Consider the following 19,548-nt stretch of genomic DNA (forward strand, 5'->3'; position numbering starts at 1 on the left):
AGCTATTGCACAGAATTAACACCCCAAAAAAACTGCAATATATTAACAATTCCAATAGATGAATTGTACCAATTTTTTAAAAAGATATATTCAAGCCTATCCTGCCAAGCAAGGAAGAACTTTCTAAACAGAAGAGATTAAAAAAAAAAACAACAACACTGTAGAATTATGCCCAAGAAAATCAGTTGTTTTTAAAATACAACATATAATTGCACACTTGCACGTGTGCGCACGTGCGCGCGCGCGCACACACACACACACACACACGCATACATCCCATAGCTCTATTATTAACATTAAAGGGAAAAATAAATGGGTCTAGAAAGGTTTATCAGTTGAACTGTGTCCTGTAACTCCAAAAATGAATAAGGGGAGTTTGTTAAAATTAAATAGCATTTGTATTTCTAATACCACCACCATTGCGTACACATGAAACACGCTTCTGTACAACAATGTAAACTTCACAGCAAGCCATTTTTACATTCATTAGAGCAGAATTTTACGCTTTCCTTAAATTACAACATAATTTTGGGCTGAGATTGCTGAACACACAGGTAAGCCAACAATAACAGTACAATTTCATTTCACAGTGGTTTTCTCAACATAAAGTTCATTTTAAGTGTCTTTGCAAAGCATTTCACATTAAACTTAAGTTTCTAAGTGACTTCCTTTAGAGCCTTCCTGTTCAGATATTTTCCACCCCCTTGTCTTCATATGCTTGGCATGTGTATTGTTTAATTAGGATACAAAATGGGAAACTGGCTTGTTTTATCTGCTTTTTTGAGTCCTCTGCCATAGGAAAAAAAAAAAAAATGTCCTTCATAAGATGTTGAAACCTTCACTGCACACGCAAAATTTGGGGCAAGTCCAGGTCCAGGAGCCCGAGCAGCCCACCACCAAACACAGACAAAGATGTTGCCAGAAAGTCACCTTTTCGAAAAGAAAGAAAAAAATATATATATCTAGGGTGGGGAGGGGGATAGCCCATGGAATGAAAACACAAACGCCATTCAGAGTCCATATTTACAAATTAATAGAAAATATAAACATTATTATATTTGGAACCAAGTCAAAATGCCAGGAGGTGCTAAATTCAGATATCGTTTGGGTTCTACACATATTTTTCGACAAAACAGGTCATTTCTTAAAAGTAAACAAAGGATCACTCAAACAAGTCAATTATTGATTCGTTTCCTAATGATGAATTAAGGCTTACTTGGTTACGTTATTTGATTAGAGGGTGTAGCATAACTTGTTTTTCTGTATTTTCCTTTATTGATTTTGCAAAATCTCAACAATTGCACGTTTCAAAAGTTCAGGTTGATTTAGAATAAATATACATGTGTGGTTTTACCAAAGACTAGTTTTTAAAAGTTCTTTAAGCCCTTTGAGGGGTGCAGGTTTCTTCACTACTTAAAACAGTGTGTGGGCAATCCAAATGTCTCATTCAATCCTTAACGTTGCATTTGTTTTTAAATCCTGAAGTCAGGTCAGGTTTTCTGTGAGAGAGAAGTTATGGCAAGACATATTTAAGTGTCATCAGCACAAAGGATGTGAGTCCATAAAGCCAGCTCTCGGAGGCAGAAGGGTTGGGGGGCAGGAGGGGTTGGGGTCTGAGACCTGCGAAGAGGGAGAGGATGTGCTGAGGGGGAGACCTGGGTAACGCTGCTGGAGACAGAATTTCCCATCAGAGCGCAGAGGCCACGACAGAGTGACTACCTTCTCTGGCTGCCTGCATTCCCTTGAACGCCAGCGATACGGGAATGTCACAGTTGTGGGGGGAAAGCGGGGTGCCGCTGGCATGTTGCCACCCATGTCCAGCAACATAACCAGAAGGAGCAGCGCTGTAGGTCATATAAGGCGACACTTGGGCCGGGGTAGGGTAAGGAGCCATGCCGGATGCTGACACAAAACTGCTCACAGCTGGGAGGCCATTTGGTGCCTGAGAGGAGTAGGGAGAGAGAAGAGGTAAAAAATAATCACAATACAGTAGTGGACATTTCACAGGCTTTTAGAAAGAAGCAGAATGTAAGTTCTGACTAAGCTCACCATATTCTGACTCTGCACTGATTTTTTAGATTTGACCTTAATTATATATTCTGAAAGCATTCGTGATCTTGCTACCTAAACAAACGTGTCAAAAGGCCAGATATTATTCTTTCCATAAATGCTTCGAGGAGGTTGCCACTAGAAAATTCACAGTATTTGCTTTTGCCATTTGGAACTCTAGGAAGGAAATGCAGGCTAAGAAAAGAATTAATGATGATTAAATACTCTTAGAATCTGTCCAGCTATCTATATTGCCTTTGTCAACTTCCCCGTAATTTTGTTTTGACTCTTTCGTTGAGGCATTTGTGAAGAGTCTGGTGTAGCTTTCATTTCCAGTAAAGAAGGGCACAGAGTGTGGGCTGTCACAGTGGAAACTCAAAATGAGCACGACCTTTGTTAAATAAAACGTGGGCAGTATTTTAAAACATCATGTTGAAAATGCCTGTTGAACAAAGGACATGCAAAACCAGGCGGTTTGTCTTGTAAGGGCTTTTGACGAAGATTGGGTGTATTTCTTCCAGAGCTATTTTATCAGAAAAGAAACTGTCTATCCAAATACAAAAGAACTGCATCGCATGGTTTTGAAATTGGAAAATTTGCTTGCAAAGTTTTTGAGCCCTGTGGTGGGGATTTTGAAAAGCCACACGAATAAATCTCTTGAAGCGAATTTCAATGTAAAATCTTAGTTTGCAAACAAAATGCAGCAGCTCCGTCAGGCAAGCTTCCTTAGAAACCAGCTGTCTCTTGGCATTCAATAAATTATTGTTGGTATCCTTACTATTAACAACACCAAAAACCCTGATTTCTAATCCTGGTTCTGGCAGGAACACTCAGCATCCTTCTTCAAGTAACTTAATTTTTCCCCTCAATTTCAACATTATTCAGGAATAAAGAGTAAGCCCTGTTTCCTGTTAACATGAATGAACTAACATATCCTTGTATTTCCTTGTGAACGCAGGACCTAAGTAATAGAATTAATATTATGAAAAGCAACTTAATCCTTAGAGTTAAGTAAATCGGACATGTTAATTAGATACTTTTTTCTAATTCAATTGCAACATACAAATTGTTTTCTCATTTAATTCACTGGGTTATTATTTTCACTCCCACATCTATGAGAATGCAACAGTGGAGCCTTAAAAACTATTTTCTCAGTTTAGAGTAGATAAATAGGTTACAGAGTAAGTACATGGGTGTGATTTAACAGTGTTTATGGATTTCTGTCAAAATAAGAATAAAAGTAGAGAGGCTAACCTTGTGTCCTTAGTCTGTAAGAACACACACCTTGTGATTTTCTGTTTGTCAAACTGCCTATGCTTTGAAGAATGGGGAAGGGAGAAGGAAACAAAGGTTTTTTGAGTATCCCCTATGTCCCAAAAGCAAACAAAACCCGTTGCCATTGAATCAATTCTGACTCATAGTGACCCAACAGGACAGAGTAGAACTGCCCCATAGGGTTTCCAAGGAGCGGCTGGTGGATTTGAACTGTCGACCTTTTGGTTAGCAGCAGAACGCCTAACCATTATGCAACCAGGGCACCAAGAAACAGTCACCATATTTTACCATATAATGAGGATTAATGAATTATAGCTCATTATAAACTATTGGGTTTATAATAATTATAAGATAATGTATAATGAGTAACCGTTGCTGTGGAGTCCATTCGGACTCATAGCGACCCTATAGGACAGAGCAGAACTGCTGCATAGGGTTTCCAAGGAACAGCTGGTGGATTCAAACTGCCGACCTTTCAGTTAGCAGCCAAGTTCTTAACTACTGCACCACCAGGGCTCCGTATAATGAGTAGCAATATAATATTCAATTGAAATTAAAATGTATTTCAAGGGTCCCAAAGGATTATGCTCTATTTTTTAACCACTGCATATCACTGTTGAATATAAATGAAATCTTAACCTCTTTTTATGCAAAAGAATGCAGACAAAGGAAATGATACTTGTGAAAAGTGTGCTTCTCAGCTCAAGTAGATCCATGAGGCTAAATGGGCAGCTCCTGTCCGGAGGTGAGATGAGAAGGCAGAGAGGGTCAGGAGTTGGTTGAATGGACACCGGATATCAGGGGTGGAAAGGAGGAATGTGCTGTCACAGTATAGGAAGAGCAATTAGGGTCACATAATAATGTATGTATAAATTCTTGTATGGGAGACTAACTTGAATTGTAAACTTTCACTTAAAGTACAACAACAACAAAAAAAGAATATAGACAAAGGGATTTAGCCATTTACCCAACGTCAATTAGCAAGTCTGTGGCCATATATTAAAAGAATTTATCACCCCTGTCTGATGCAGGGTCCTATGTAGCATATTATGCTACTTTCCTTGGACAATCAAAAGATAGATAAATTTAATCTGAAACCAGAACATATTTTGAGATAACGTCTGATAAAAGATTCTTTTCTAGAACTTGAGTCTCATTGCTAGATCCTCATTCTGTTTCTTAACCTCTTTAAAAAAAAAAAAAAATTTTTTTTTTTTTTTTGAGAATGGCTTTTTCCTTCTCAAAGAAGAAACACTTTAAAGATCTCAGGAAGTGAGTATCAAGATAGAGAGATATCAAACTGCAGAAGAAATCTAGCAATACACAGAGATTATAGTTCTGATCATTTTTATTTAGGATTTTCCCAATAATCTGTGAGAAACTAGTTAGGAAAGGAATCATTCCAGTTTAGTAATGAAAAGGTGTTTACATCTGTATTTGGCCTCTTCTGTTCTAGCATTAATCAGTATTTTATACTATTGACACCAGTGTACACCAAGAATAATAAAATAAGGATAATGAGAAAATGAGGAGGTTAAAATTACTTTAAAAATAATGAAAAGCTTTGCTGAGCATTTTACAAGTACATAAGTTTAAAAGATTTAACATACATGACAGAAGCAATGTTCTAGTTAGCAGAGAAAATGAGTTCTATTTTTCATTACAACTTAATTTTTCCTACCCATTCTTTTTTAATTTGTATTGTTGTTCTGTCATACAAAATTAGAGTCCCCTCTGAAATACCTGCTTTATTGTCTTCCCTTTCTACCCCTGCCCATGAACCTCTCTGTTGTTCTTGGATGTGCCCCATGTATTTGAGGCTCTTCAGCTATTCTGCTACAATGTCTACAATCCCCTTACACGGATCTACTTCTTTTGCCCAGAGATATTCCCCCTGGAATATGGTCCTCCGAGAAACCTGACTGAATTGGACTTTCATCTTAGGTAAAGGTCTTGGAATTTAGGGGGCGCAGAACATTGGATTTAGGCCTGTGTTAACTTCAGGTGCCTTACTTATTTCATGACTACATTCAGTTGTCAAGTGTAAAAAATATTGCTAATTTTTTCCTTGTTTGCCCAATTTCTTATACTTACTGCTCCAAACTTGCTTTTATGTCATAGTTCTTATTAGAATCCAATATTTCAGTGTTCTCTAAAATCCACAAAGTATTTAGGGGCATTTCAGTGATGCAATCCCCTCTGTATTCCAGAAAGGAAGGGCAGAAGGGGAAACTCGGAGAGGGTTGACCTGCTCATCTTTAAGAAAAAAGCAAAGGGAGGCTAAAGTGTTTGCTTAAAAAAAAATGGATAGAAATTTTTAACCTTAAACAATATACAAACAACTCTTGGCTTTTCTTCAGGTTAAATTATGGCCTAGATTTTTTTTTCGCGGGGGATGGGGGATGTGAGGTCTGTCTTAATTTTAGTTTTTACTTTTAAAGTTCACATATAGAAATTCGGAAAAATGGCATAAGCAAGTTGAGAGAACAAATGTGCTTTAAAATGTTCCTGCCTCCTGCCACCTTCACTATCCATTCATTCTGAGAACTCAATAAACACATCAGTTTCTCACATTAATTTTGAAACATGGCATTAGTAAAAGGTATAAAACTCTATTGGGTAAAGAATTGTTATTTATGAAGCAATCACTGAAAGAGTAAAATTTTCCACCGCAAAGGAAAACAACTGCAGGTAGCATTGATTTGTTTATCCTTTTCCAGTAAAAGAGTACATGACTTAAACGTCCCAAATCTGTTTAATGTTTTCAGTGAAGGGCATGTAATTAATCTGAAAAGCTAGTTAGGCTGAGTAGAAACTACCAAATGTACACTATAAATATAGTGGGGGCAAACATGCTAAATTATTCTATTTAATTGGATTGTAAATATGATTTATAAATCAACCAACATATGGAATCCCAAGGGAAGAGTAAACAAATTTTCCAAATGAAACCCCAGCAATGGGCATGTAACGGAAATTTCGTTTTTGAAAATTACTTTACCTAAAGATTCCATAAATAAGGGCTCAATCAATCCATCAACCCCTTTTTCATGTGGATCTTCCATTAGAGCCTTTGAGATTTCTTTCCTTTAAAAAACTGTGCAAGGGTCCTCCCTGAAGCAAACTATCTTCTACCTAATTTTGAGAAGGAGATTTACTAATACAAAGTAAAATAGACCAGATTGCATATGTCGGTATAAGTAAGGTACTTGCTTTGTTGAATCATTTTTAGAAAAAGATAGATTTCATCCCACTGACATTACAGGAAATTGGGAAAATACATAAGATGGGATGTATTTCTACGTTAGGTTATCACCCGAATAAATCAGAGTAGGCGTTTTCATTTGACTTGCTCTAAAATGTTAGAAATGTCAATTTGCCAGTTTTTAGAAAATAATGTGAGTGGGTATGTGGAGAAGCTATTTTGGCAGAGGGCTAGACTGTAAACTGTGTGAGGACAGGGACTTGCCTTACTCATCTCGGAATCGACTCAACAGCCCACAACAACAACATCCCCACAAGACAGGACACATTATAGGTGTTTCACAAACATTTGTAAACTTGAGTTAGCACAGGCTTGTGAAAGAAAAAGATATGATATTCTTGCTTTAAAAACAAAACAAAACTAGGCCCTCTTTATCACAGAATAAGCATTACATATTAAGTAAGCAAAATTAATAAAGCTGTCGAAAAAAGTAAATAAAAGTTCTAACCTAGGCATTTCATTATTTGATTTATGGTTGTTCCATTTATTCCCCCTAGAGAAAATGGAAATGCATTAGTATCCAAACACTTGTGACCACGAAAAGAAACTGGTATGGCAACTGTCTGGCAATTAGAGGATACAGACTATTCTTCAAATTCTGGAAATTGTCTACTCAACATTTTCTCTCTTGAAGAAAAAGCAAGGAACAGTGTCTGCTCCTCTATCTACAATCTTCCATCCACTCATCAGTACTATATGGCCCTCCCCTTATGATAAAATGAGTTTACCTTGACTTTATAATAAAGTAGATTTAGCCACAAATAGAGATGGGCTTCACCTGGAATTTCAACCTGAATATCATAAGCAAGAAAAAGGTTTCAGTCTGAAAATAAACAAGATTTTCTCTCTTCTTTTGTGAAATCATTTTTCTGACTGTTGTTCTTGCTTTCTTAATTTATTATGCAATGACCTGGTAAAACAAATCTGATAGAATGAAATGACGGTTGTAAACACTGTTTCAACATTCATCCAAAAGGATCTTAATATGTTTAGTTATCACACTGCAGATCTAAACGTCCCAAGGGAATGGAAAGCTGCTATTTAACATCTGGTTTCTAAATTTTATGTTTCCAATTTTTTATTAAAATTGATATGGCCTTGAAAAATTTTTAATTGCCTTTTTACTGGTATTTTTACTGACACATTTTACTGATACATAATCGTTAATTTTGTCTTAAAACACTACTGGTTAAAAGTTAACCAGCTCAAAGGATGTTTTTCAGAATGGATAACATTATGACTTTTAAAGGCTCTCTATTAGCATTTGCTTAAGATTTTCTTCTCTATAAAATTATAAATAGCTTACCACAAAATTATTAACTTTATTTTATATGAAGAAAAATTCAGTGCAACTTCATTTATATTTTCACGTGACCAATGTGTCAATATGGACGGCCAGTTTTTACACTCATGATTGTGAAATACTATCGACATTTCAAACACAATGCTCCATAAGGGTTTCAGATTAATTTTTGTCTCCAAATTCAACCATTTTCCCAATTTGTTTTACATAAAACTTACTTTTCTTAAGTTCAAGTATTTACAGACTATTCTCCATTTCTGACATATCAATTTGGAGCTAAATGCTATATTAAACTTGCTGTTTGAGTTTAAACATATGCTATCAAAAAATGAAGATACTCAAAGCTTATAAATCTAACGTTCAGATTACTTTTGCTTGGAGTACCGGATATGCAATATATTTTTTCTGAGAAAGTACGCTCAATTGTAGAAAACTGTTCAAGAACTATACAACTATTTATAAGCTATTTTTTAAAAGGAGGCATCAATTTGCTAAGTAATATTTTAAAAGGCAGATATATTCTAACGCCTAGGTTTCTCTGTACAATGTTCTTTCACTGTGCGATTGTGTTCATAGGGGTTTTAGGTTTTCAACGGAACAGAACCAGCCATTAAGAGCCGGAGAACATTGCTGTCATTCAGAATTAGATGAGATGAAAGATTTCTAGCCCAATATTAAGTGTGGGAGGAAAAAAGTCAAAATAAATATTATCTTTCCTCTATCCTCAAAGGTAGACAATATGGATTTCCGAATGGCACTATAAAATATCAGTTCCAGTGTAATGTTAATGTTTAAGACAAGTTTGAATATTCTGAACTAATGTCTCACAAACCAAAGATATGAGTGTATATGGATGAAATGTTCTAATTACCAGGAATCAGGCATCTTTCTCTGCAGTTTAAGCTGAAAATAGAAACGCTAGATTACAGTCATTAATTGTAACCATAATCAGTTGTCAGTTGACCCCTTTTGGTAATTTTACAGATGTCTTCTAGGAAAATATGTTCTAAGACCTATGGCTCTGAATTCTTAATATCCACCTTTGTATACTAAAATGAAACTGGTATTATATAATACTGCACTCTTTAATAACAACTGTAAATGCCCTGAAAGTATCATGTGCAAAAATTTTAAGAATTTTTTTTTTTTTTTTTACCAAAGACCCTCAAAGTTTGTTCACAGTACAAATGAAGGAAAAAACATGTTACCTGAGTTTACATTTTGGTTGAAATATACTGATAATATTTTGAAAAATAACTTTTAAAAATAAAGCTACCATTTAAATATTGGTAAGAGAAATGTAAATACAGATATAACACACCTAACCTTTGCATGTTTGCCTATGAAGAACTATTAATGTATAATTTTACCCTCAAGGAAATCCATGTTTAAATTCCAAAATTGCTCACAAAATGACATAGTCTAAGTTGATGTGGCTACTTAGCACATTTTCAGCACCAAGCACTATTTTGACTATTATAATAGAGTATCCACTGATTTGCACTGTGCTTAGAAATTTTTCTGTGTTTTGGAAATTTACATCCTTTGAATTATCTTAATGCATGGCAATGCATAAATTTGCATATTACATTTACGAATTTTCCAAAGGTAAGTTTGATATAAACCATCATTTTCTTCTGGGAAAAATTTAACTTGTTCTCTTAGGCATTTAAAGCAATATTTATCTGAGCACTTATTTCTCTGAATTACTTACTTTTATAAATCCAAGAATTTAGTGATTTAATATTCAGTATATAAAACGCAATCAATTTTTAATGTTTGGAATATACAGAGTAGATGGTTTGAAATAATGTTTAAATTTTAATTTTAAATATTTTATCAATTTAGGTTTGAAGTGAATGCATAACCTTTCTAAACAAGTTTAAAATCTAGGTCTATAATTCAAAGGAGTTAAAATAACTAAAATATTTTTGGGCACTGAGACTGCTGTTACAGACTGGGTTCATCAAGTGCACGTGGGAATTCAGACTATTTTTCAACTCTGTACTTCACAATGTTATTCTAAGAAATGATGACCTAATAAAAATTACTGCACACCTGTTAAATGCTTGCTACTATGCTAAATACTTTAGATAGACTCTATTGTTTGTAACAAAATGCCTTGACACTTTTGGACTATGAGCTCTCTGGGCAAAGAATATTCTGATAAAAATTGCTTGTTATTAAAAGTTAGCTCTAACTGTCATTTATAACCACAGGTAATATTTAATGAATGCTTACTGTGTGCCATGTTGTATTGTTGTTAGGTGCTTCACAGCAACCCTATAGGACAGAGTCATACTGCCCCATAGGGTTTCCAAGGAGTGGCTGGTGGATTTGAACTACCAACTTGTTGGTTAGCAGCTGAGTTCTTAACCACTGTGCAACCAGAACTCCGTATGGTTGCATTATCTCATTTAATCCTCACATCTCTTGAGGGTGGGACTATTACTTTCCCTTTTTACACATGAAGAAATTGAGGCTTGACAAGGTTAAATAACTTGCTTAAGAGGCTATGGTGCAGGTGATCAGAGCTCATAACCGTTGTACTATACTGCTTCTTCCCTGAGAATTACCAGCCCTTTTGTTAAAGAAAATGATATACATTCTTGTAATTTCTCATTGGCATTCTTTTCAGTAGAAACAGACTCAAGGAAGGGACTCTTTGCTTGATGTTGTGTTTCTGTGATGGCAAATTTGCCATGGAAGAGCTACTAAAATGTATTGTGATTCTCTTTTAACAAAATGAGGGAGGGAAGAGGGAGGAGACATGGTGTTTATTAGAGAAAATCACCTTTGAATTTTTTTTACAAGTGAATAAAAGTAGCAAATTTCATTTAATTTAAAAAGCTGGTTTTTGACAGTTAAGAAAGCATTAAAAGTTTTAAGACTTCAAAATAATAAAACAAAAACTGGGCATTTTGAGGGTTTGGGATTAAGAAATTTGCAAACATACCCAGTTCTAATCAAGGAAACATTAGGATGCCTTAACATCTTTTTTTTTTTTTCTTTTTAAGTTTGGAACTCTTGACTCCGAAGTAGTGATGAATTTAGACTCAAAATTCTTGGGCTTTTTTCTCAGAGGGGGGAAATAGGTGTTTTTTCTTTTGGAGGGTGGGGGGAGGGACGGGGGAAAGTAAAATTAAACGGCCCACAGCCAGTCTGTCTAATTTGAGGTTTTCTCACTAACCTCCCTTGGGAGATTACGATATGACCTTTAATCGAGAAATGGTAACTTTATTAAGTTCATCTGGTTGCCCCTCTTGCCATTATGTCAGGACACACCACGGTTGCTCGTTTTTCGAGAGCCACGTTCACGGAAACGTTCGAGCGCGAGGCCTCGGGAACCCGCGGTCCCGGCAGGGCCCCGACCTGGGGGCGCGCGTTTCGCGGGCGTCGGAGGCGCTCCCACCGGCGCTAGTCTGCGAGCCTAAGGTCGCTTGGCCTTGCCTTTCGCATCTCCATTAACTGCAGCCCTAGTACTAGCAGCGGGAAGGCCTCGAGACGCAGCCTCCCCGCTCTTCCAGGGGCCAAACAGGCCTGGAGGCGCCTCCCCGGGCCGCGCCTGCCTCGGGGAACGGCTGCCCGAAGCCCCCGTGCGCCAAGGGGCCCCGCGCCCCGGGGGCAAGGCCGAGGCCCCGGCTCCGCCTCGAAGGTCGGTGCTTGGGTCTCGCCCCCATCAGCCGGGATAGGGCTCGAGGCAGCGACGGGAGGTCGGCCTCGGCTTCCCCTCGGTCGAGGGTCAGAAAAGGCCTGGGTCCTCCATCACCCTAACCCCGCCGCCACCGCTCGCCGCCGCGGCCCCACCCGGCCCGACCCTCGCCTCCTCACCTGACTGAACTTGGCTTCCTGCTCCAAGGCTCCCTTCTCCAGCCCATTCACTGCGTGAGGCGCGGCGGCTGGGAAGTTGTTGCGGCCCAGGCTGCTCCACTCCTCCACCTTGGGGCTGTGGTAGGGGGAGCTGTCACTCACTCCTAGGGAGGAGGAGAAGGCATCAGTTGGAGCCCCAACGTCCCTCCAGAGACTGGACCCGAACCCGCGACCAGAGAGCACCAGGGTTCCGACCCCGAGTTGGCACCCTGCCCTCGGCCTCCCAGGGGCTCTGGGCCCAGCCGCGGCCTCCTTTGCTTCCAGTCGACGGCCTGAGTGGATTTTTACTCGCCTCAGAGTAGGCCCCGCCAAGCTCTTTCACCCATGCCTGTGGGAAGATTTTTTTTTTTTTTTTTAATCTGCTTTTGATTTCCTCCTCCTCTCCTCGCTCCCCCAGGAAAACGAATGGAAGAAATCTGAGAGATTTCCCAAATTTTCTCAATATTTTCCCTAGCCGGGGAAAGAACCCATGAGGCTGGATGCGCTCTATTTTTCCTCCTCTTCCTCAGTACTAACCCTGGGCCGAGTGAGGATTGACAAAGATCTGGGATTCAGGCGGGCTGGAAAGAGAGAGGAGCCTCCTGGCCTAAGGGTGCCTGCGCTGGTATACGGAGACATCTGAAGGGTGCTCACTACGCTAGTACTGTGTCAACAGATAGAACAAAAGACCCACAGATCATCTGCAAACAAATAACTAAATGATGCCTACAATACACATGCTAAGTACACGTGCATAGGTTTCTGCCTAAGGTATGCATAAACCCATTGCCGTCCAGTAGATCCTGACTCAACTCACAGCGACCCTATGGGACAGAGTAGAACTGCCCCGTAGGGTTTGCATAGGACACATTAAATATGTGAGGTTATGTGCATGTAACTCAGAAAATAAGTATTACAATTACCACTCGAAATGCCGCAAATCGCAGCGGCAGGGTTACAAAGGGTTTTTTTTTTTTTTTTTAAATGCAAGAAATAATGAAATAAAAGGTTGAGAAACTGAAAGTACAATTAAGTGTTTAGAAAAGGACTAAAGCCATCGATTATCCTTTCTGATCGTAATGGAGATTCAAAGAAAATTATACGGTGTAAAGTGATTATTACAATACTGAGGGTTGTGCATAGTGAATCATTGGCATCTTTTTTGTGACCAAGTGTAATTTTAAAGATATTTGAAGACTAGAGGAATGTATTTTTGTGCTTGGTACCTATGGGTAGAGGAGCGAAGTTTGACAAAGCCACTGTAACTTGATTTGAAACACTTCCATCGGACACGGTGGTTCAAAGGGATGATCATTTTGTAGAAAGCGTTATATTCACAAATTTGTAAAAAACGGGGTTGTTTAAAGCTGGCATTCAGAATCAACAATATCTAGAATTGACTTGCTCCTCTCCATAATCCAATACTTTCTCAACTGACATTTGCTCTGATTGTAGTAGTCCCTAGGGGAAAAAAGTTTTCTTTTCAACTCTGTTAGCCTGTTTTTCACTATGCTTCCCCCCTCCCCCACCTCCGAAGAATTAGATTGTGTTCCTATTTGCACCAGGAAACCTTGTTTAGGCCCAGAACTGCCTGTCTCTCTTTACCTTCCCAGACAAAAGGCAGTTGGTGGGCACAAGCCTGAAGTTATCTTAAGAAATTGAGATTCCCCCTGTGAGCCCCCATTTCTGCTGATCTCACACTTTCCCATGAACAGGGGCTTCCTTTAAATGTCAGTGAGGTCAGTTTATCCTATAAATCAAGGGCAAATTCTCTCCGACTAAAGATCCAACCACGTCTGAATAAGACCTTAGAAGGATCTTGTAAATTCATAGAAAACAAGAAGATGAGAAATCAAGGCCCTACTTTAATTAATTAAAGAGATAATTGTGCCAATGTGGTGGCAACCAAAAAAGGCAGGAAATAATTAAAGAAGCTATTTTCTCCCTTTCCTATTTAGTTTTTCCTCTGGCTTTTTAAACTTTGGACCGAGAAGTTCAGGAGATAGGCTATCTACATTATTCGAATTCTGCGTCCCGGGCATTTTGACTTTCTTTTCTCTCTCCCAAGAAGGAAGCTAACGTCCTTTTCTTTTTAACAATGCAGCAAAGAAAACAAACTCAGGTCTCCTGCGGAAGCCAGACTGGGCAAGAGGGCTCCGGGAGTCATTCTGACCACGCAGAAAAGACGCTGACGACCCGGCAAGGTCAGAGGTGAAAATGGAAAGGAACAGTGGGGTGGCATCGCCGAAAACGTTCGGGGACAACTAGATGTCCGCTCGCATTCCAGCGGACCGGCAGGGGCAAGGGAAAACGGGGAAAGACAGAAGAACGGAAGGCATGCCATCGCCACGCATTTTCTTTCCATCACCACAGTGATTGGTGCCACTGCCTAAGATATATACTGAAGTCTGGTAAGGTGAAGAGAGAACGATTAGATCAAGAGAGAGAGAAGTAATAAAGCAGAAAATTAGTCCCGGAATCGGCTACATGCAAGTCACTAGTAGTAACTTCTGGACCTCCATTTCCGAGGAAAATGAAGCGAAGCATAAGAATGAAACCAATTAGGTGACATTTGAACTTCCTGCCTGAGCAAATTTGGCCTGATTGCCAGAACCCGAGAAGAAAAACTCTGCAATTTCCCCAGCGTGCCGGACTCCTCGCGGCCGCGTCTGCTCCCGGAGCGAGCTGCCTGCAGCGGCGTCTGCAGCCGGCGGCCCCAAGCCCGCTCCGGCCTCTCCGGCTGTGTCCCAAGTGCGGCCCTGGCCGCGCCCTCCAACCCAGCCAGCCCGGCTGAAGCTGCCTGCAGCGGCGCAGGGGGCGGGGGAGGGTGGAAAATGTGAACCATGTGTTGGGGATGGGGGGATGTTATGGGTCTGGTAGTTTGAGATGAGGCAGGAGACTGTGTGTGGCAAGGAAACCGAGAGGCATGAATTTCAAGTTAATGAGAGCAGGACACCTTCCCTCCACCCCCGGGAGAACTCCGTAGTTTCCAAAGGAAAAAGCCCCAGGTGATAGAATATACTCGAGCCCCGGAGGCCTCAGATACTGGAACCTCTGCGAAGGGGAGGCGCTGCACACTCACACACTCGGCCCCGGAGTCCTTACCTTGGTCGGTGATAGAGCGGATGCCCAGTATGTCGGTGACGGAGTGCGAGGAGGGCCAGGTGCGCGGCATGGCCACCGAGCCGGGGATGGCTGGCACCCCGGGCGGCGTGGGTACTTTGGCGGCCGCCGCAGTGATGGGGCTAGTGTACGAATAGATGTGGTTGTAGGGCAACGTGGGCTGCGGCGCCGGCTGTTGCTGCTTGTATGAGTCGTAGTGGCCCTGCTGGCCCAGGTTGCCGATCTTGTTGCGCAGGATGCGGCTGATGGAGCTCACCGAGGGCACGTTGTACTTGTCGCACACTCCGTCCGCGAGCAGGCGGTCCCTAATCTCCCAGGCGAAGATGCCGGGGTCCCTCTGCTTGTAGGTCCGGATGTGTTTCACTACGGTGGGGGTGGTGACCCGGGGCTTGCTACCCCCGATGGCCCCTGGCAAGATCGAGCCCGTCTCGTTGTAGCGCGCCAGGATCTTGCTGACGCAGCCGTGCGAGACCCGTAGCTGACGGCTGATGTCACACGGTCGGATGCCCAGTTGGGCCAGTTCCACGATGCGAAGCCGGATGGCGTTGGGCAGCGGCCTCCCGTTCACAAACACTCCTCCCAACTGGTTCACCTCCCCGAAGGCTGGCTCTGCAAAATGAACACAGGGCGCGCGGGGACGCGCACCCGCCGCTTGGGGCAGCCGCATGCCACCGGCCTCTGGGCGGGCGTCCGGGGGCAGGGCGAACCCACTCGCCCCGGATCAAGGACAGGGGCTGTCCCCAAACCGTACGGACCACGAACCTCGCCGAACGGCCCAAAGGCGCCGCGGTCCGGTTGGGGCCCCTGTCGTTCCAGATGAGCGGGCGGCCGCGATAGGCAAATAAAATGGTGAGACGCAGGGACACTCCGAGCGTTCAAAAGTCTCTGAAGCAGGCAGGGAAATTGGTCTTGACGCCTGCAACCGCCTCCTTCTCGCCTGCTCGGACCTAAAGTCCTTGGGCTACTTCTCCTCCTCGATCCCAGCGCCCCGCCCGGTGACCCCGCAGTCAGACAAGGTCTAGGAGAAGCTAGAGATATTTTCTATTTTGTTTGCATGTGTGTGAAACAAAACTTAGTCTGCTACTGGGGCTGCGGGGCTCGCTGATGCCACAGCTCCCTTCTCTTAAAATCAGAAAACAGCATCAACAACATCGCAGAAACCAACAGTCAGAAGGAACTGCTGTGCACCGCTCACCCTTACAGTGTTCCTACTACTTGTAGGAAAACGAACAAAGTCTATAAGGAGAGTGTGAGCGCTCAGTGGTGCGCGCCCTCGTGCCCGCGCCCTCCCTCCCTCCCGCGCCGTCTCGCTCGCTCGCTCGCTCCCTCCCTCCGGCTCTGACAGCGTCCCCCGCCGCCACTCACCCATTGCTCCGAGCAGTACACCAACGGGGCGCCTGTTCCGTTCTCCCAGAAAGAAACTTTTCGCACGGCCTCAGTGGACCGGCCTATCGTTGCCCCAGGCCGCCGGTGACTCCGCTTCTCCCCGAGAGGAGGCGGCGAGAGTGCAAAAGGAAGGAGTAAAAGGAAGTCTGTGCCGGGATGAAAGAGGCTTGAGTTCTGCATTTCAATCTAAGCAGCAACGTGGGCTGGGTTGAGCGGGGCCGGGCGGCTCCGTCTATCACTCACTAGGGACACGCCCCCAAAGAGGCGGGCACGAGGGCACTCTGTGCTGTGATTGGTGTGAGCCGTTGAGCGACAGCGCAGTACGGGAAACTCCTTCCGTTGTCTCTTTCAGACTTGTTCTGCACCTGGGTGACTAAATACAATGAAAATGGGTGTTTGACATGTTCCCAGAGGCGGCGTAAACAGACAGCAAAATCAGGCTGGTAAAAACGCTGAAATAAGCAAATTAGAGCGTTTGGTCCGAATATGAGTGACTCGAAGGGGGAAGGGGCCGAGGATACTGGGGAAATGACGGACGTCTCAGGATTGAAGTTAAGACTCTAGGTGGGAGGTGGGCGCCTACGGGTTACAAGACGGATCTTAGAATAGCCTGTCATGCAATCCTCCAAGAGGCTGGCAGGAAGGCAGCGCGTCACCGGCCAATCCTATCCCACTCCAGTCCACGCGAGGTGGCGAGAGCGCAGGTGTAAGAAGGTAGGCCCATAGGAGAAACGCAGAGGTCGTGGGAAGGCCGAGCCAGAACAGGGCCTTCTGGCGGTCCGCTCCCCGCGGCGGTCCCCTAGTAGGTTCATCCGGGAGCGTAGGGCCAACCCTCGCCACGCAGGCTCAAGGCAGGGACCGTGCGTGTACCGAGAACTTAACTACAAGCGATCGCACAGCCCAACGTCGACTGATGGCGGGTGAGTGGTGCTCTTTCACCACTGAGGCCTGCCCTCCACCACGCTCAGCCATAGTGCTGGTCCTCTGGTCCTTGGCCTAGGCGTTTGCCACCCCCACGTGAGCCACCTAAGGGGTTTTGTTTAAATATGAAAGCGCCTTGGTTCGAAGAAGGTAAGCACCGATCCTGCACACGTGTGTAATTCCTGTATCTTCCATTTAGCTACTAGAGGCCTTGAGGTTCTACCTAGTTCTGCATTTTCACTTTCGTTCGCTCTAAATCTAAAGTGTACAATACGCCTGTTGGATCCCAAAGTTATTCATAACTTGAGTATAGGTTGTGGAGAAAATAAATCAAAATAAAAAACAAGAATGAAGAGCTTTTTGAAAATGAATTTGGGAGTTTGTACTGCTACTTCTACTTGACTGTCACAAAGCTCCTTCTTGTGTACTCAGAATTGGGGCTGACCCTCCAACAATCCCGAGGGGTGTGGTGATTAGGGTCTTACACACAGGGAAACTGAGTGGGCCCAGATCCCGGGCCAGTAAGTGACAGAAACCCAGAAAAAACTAATGATCAGCTGTGCTTCTTGAAACTAACAGTGATCCACCACGTTTCAATGGTGAGAGTGCACTCCAAGTTCAAATTCAGAGATACGAAGGATTTGAGAGATAAAAGAAAGGTGGATGAAAAAACACCCTTAATGCTTTATAATCAGGATCTTGTGAAAAGTTCCATATCTAGAAATACTTGAACTTGTCCTTTTGCTTGGCTTTTTGTCCTTGAACTTGGTTTTAAATGTTTAAAATCTTCTCGAACTTTGACTTGATAGTAATTTCGTCCTGGTCTGACCCCCAGTACCTGTTGTGTGGCACCACCTGGCCCTTTACAACACCGAGGGTCTTCAAGAACCAAGGTTTTAGAAGCAGCGGCTCTTTCTTGGGGTTGGAGTGCAAATTAGCTGAGGCTTCGAGACATCTGAGGACAATTTATGGTTTTGCTTTAGGCTTGCTGGAAGGAATGAACTCTCTCGGCTTCTTGATCCGGAATCCCCCCAAACTCCCCCACACACCTCCCGCAGACACAAGCTGTGAGTATCTACGCTTGCGCGGACCCTGCGCGTCGGTTTCATGCGCCCAGTGAGCGCCTCGTGGACTCTGCAGGGCTGCGATACTGCTAAAAGGCTGTTGTCCGCCTTCCGGCTGGCAAGGGAAGCCTCGGTGCACTGCTGAGGGGCTGGAGGCTGTTTGAGGGCTTTAGCAGTCCTACAACACAAGCCCACGGTATCTTAAGACTTGTACGACTTAGAGCTCTGGCCAAGCGACCTAATCCGCAACTCCTTGTCGTTTGCCCCTTACTCCCTCAGCTGCCGCAGATCTCCCGCGCCCTCGCACAGGTCCGCTACCATCTCTCCGTTTCCACCTGCTGGACTTGCCTGTGCCGGCGCCTGACCTCAGCCGCCGCCGACTCGCTAGGCGCGCAGAGGTAGCTTCCGGCAGTCCCTGCCCGCGTCCTGCCATCCCCACCCCCTACCCCCCGCCCCAGCCCCGCAGATGCCCTCGTGCGAGCGGGTGCAGGTGTTAGCTCTCTCGGCTTCGCCAGTTCTCGAGAGTGCGCTCGGAATCTTCGGTGCTTTGGGGCATCTTGACATGACTCTGGGAGCAGGAGGGGACAAAGCCGCAGAGGTCAGGCGGAGGTAGCCTGACCCAGCGGATGCGACCGATGCTAAATCTTCCTGGGGGCCTCACGAGTGCTGCAGGGAGGTAGTCCGCCGCATGCTGAGCCCGAGCGAGAGATGGCCTTGTCCGAAGCCGCTGAGTAACTGACTGGAGGGATGTGGGTGAGACGGAGAGAACGCTGAGGACTAGCAAGGCCAAACGGTGGGCGAAGAAGGGATGCAGGACTGTGAAAAAGCAAGGGTCACCTGGGGTCAGCGCCCCGTGGTTACTGCCCGCTCTGGACCCAGGAGATCATACACACAGGGGTCGGAAGAATTTCGATTAAAAGGGGAAATTTAAGAACAAAACCAAAACACAACCAGTAGGGCCTGCAGATGACTCAGACGAGGAGAAGCCAAGTGCCCTTCCCTTCGCGCTGGCGAGGCCTCCTCCAAGGGGCGACCCGTTCTCTGGGTAAATATTTACTCAGTGGGAGACTGGAAGCTGGCCGGGCCGAGCGTGTGAAGGAGCGGTCTCCACCGCGTGGGGGAACCCGCACGCTCCGCGCTGGCCGTGATGCACCGGTACACCCCCGAAGGGAGCCAGGGCCCAGGACACCAGGGGCAGCTCGGCTGGAGCGCGCGGCTGCGGGAGCTTCAGTTCGCAACGCGCCTCTTCGGCTGGACTCGCGCCCTGCCCAGGCCAGATGCTGTTAAGTCTCCATAAATCTGTCAGCGGTCCC

The 19,548-nt window shown here is 43.9% G+C and overlaps 1 protein-coding gene across 1 annotated transcript; it reads right to left on the bottom strand.

The window, feature by feature from the left end:
- Positions 1–327: 327 nt before the first annotated feature.
- Positions 328–16,623, bottom strand: PAX9 (paired box 9). Its single transcript, XM_004376500.1, has 4 exons — positions 16,230–16,623; positions 14,847–15,473; positions 11,724–11,863; positions 328–1,942 (listed from the first exon to the last, which is right to left on the bottom strand). The coding sequence occupies exons 1-4, from the start codon at positions 16,231–16,233 to the stop codon at positions 1,688–1,690; spliced, it is 1,026 nt and encodes a 341-aa protein (XP_004376557.1). The 5' UTR covers positions 16,234–16,623; the 3' UTR covers positions 328–1,687.
- Between the last annotated feature and the right edge of the window lie 2,925 nt (positions 16,624–19,548).

Source organism: Trichechus manatus, unplaced genomic scaffold (assembly GCF_000243295.1).
Source record: "Trichechus manatus latirostris isolate Lorelei unplaced genomic scaffold, TriManLat1.0 scaffold00043, whole genome shotgun sequence".
Classification (NCBI taxonomy): Eukaryota; Metazoa; Chordata; class Mammalia; order Sirenia; family Trichechidae; genus Trichechus; species Trichechus manatus.

What these genes read in the sequence shown, in the direction of transcription:
- PAX9 (XM_004376500.1), bottom strand. An exon ending in CCGCTCTATCACCGACCAAG is followed by an intron (nt 11,864 to 14,846) that starts GTAAGGACTCCG and finishes CCTCCCTAGGAG; the next exon opens with TGAGTGACAGCTCCCCCTAC. An exon ending in AGGAAGCCAAGTTCAGTCAG is followed by an intron (nt 1,943 to 11,723) that starts GTGAGGAGGCGA and finishes TACTCCTCTCAG; the next exon opens with GCACCAAATGGCCTCCCAGC.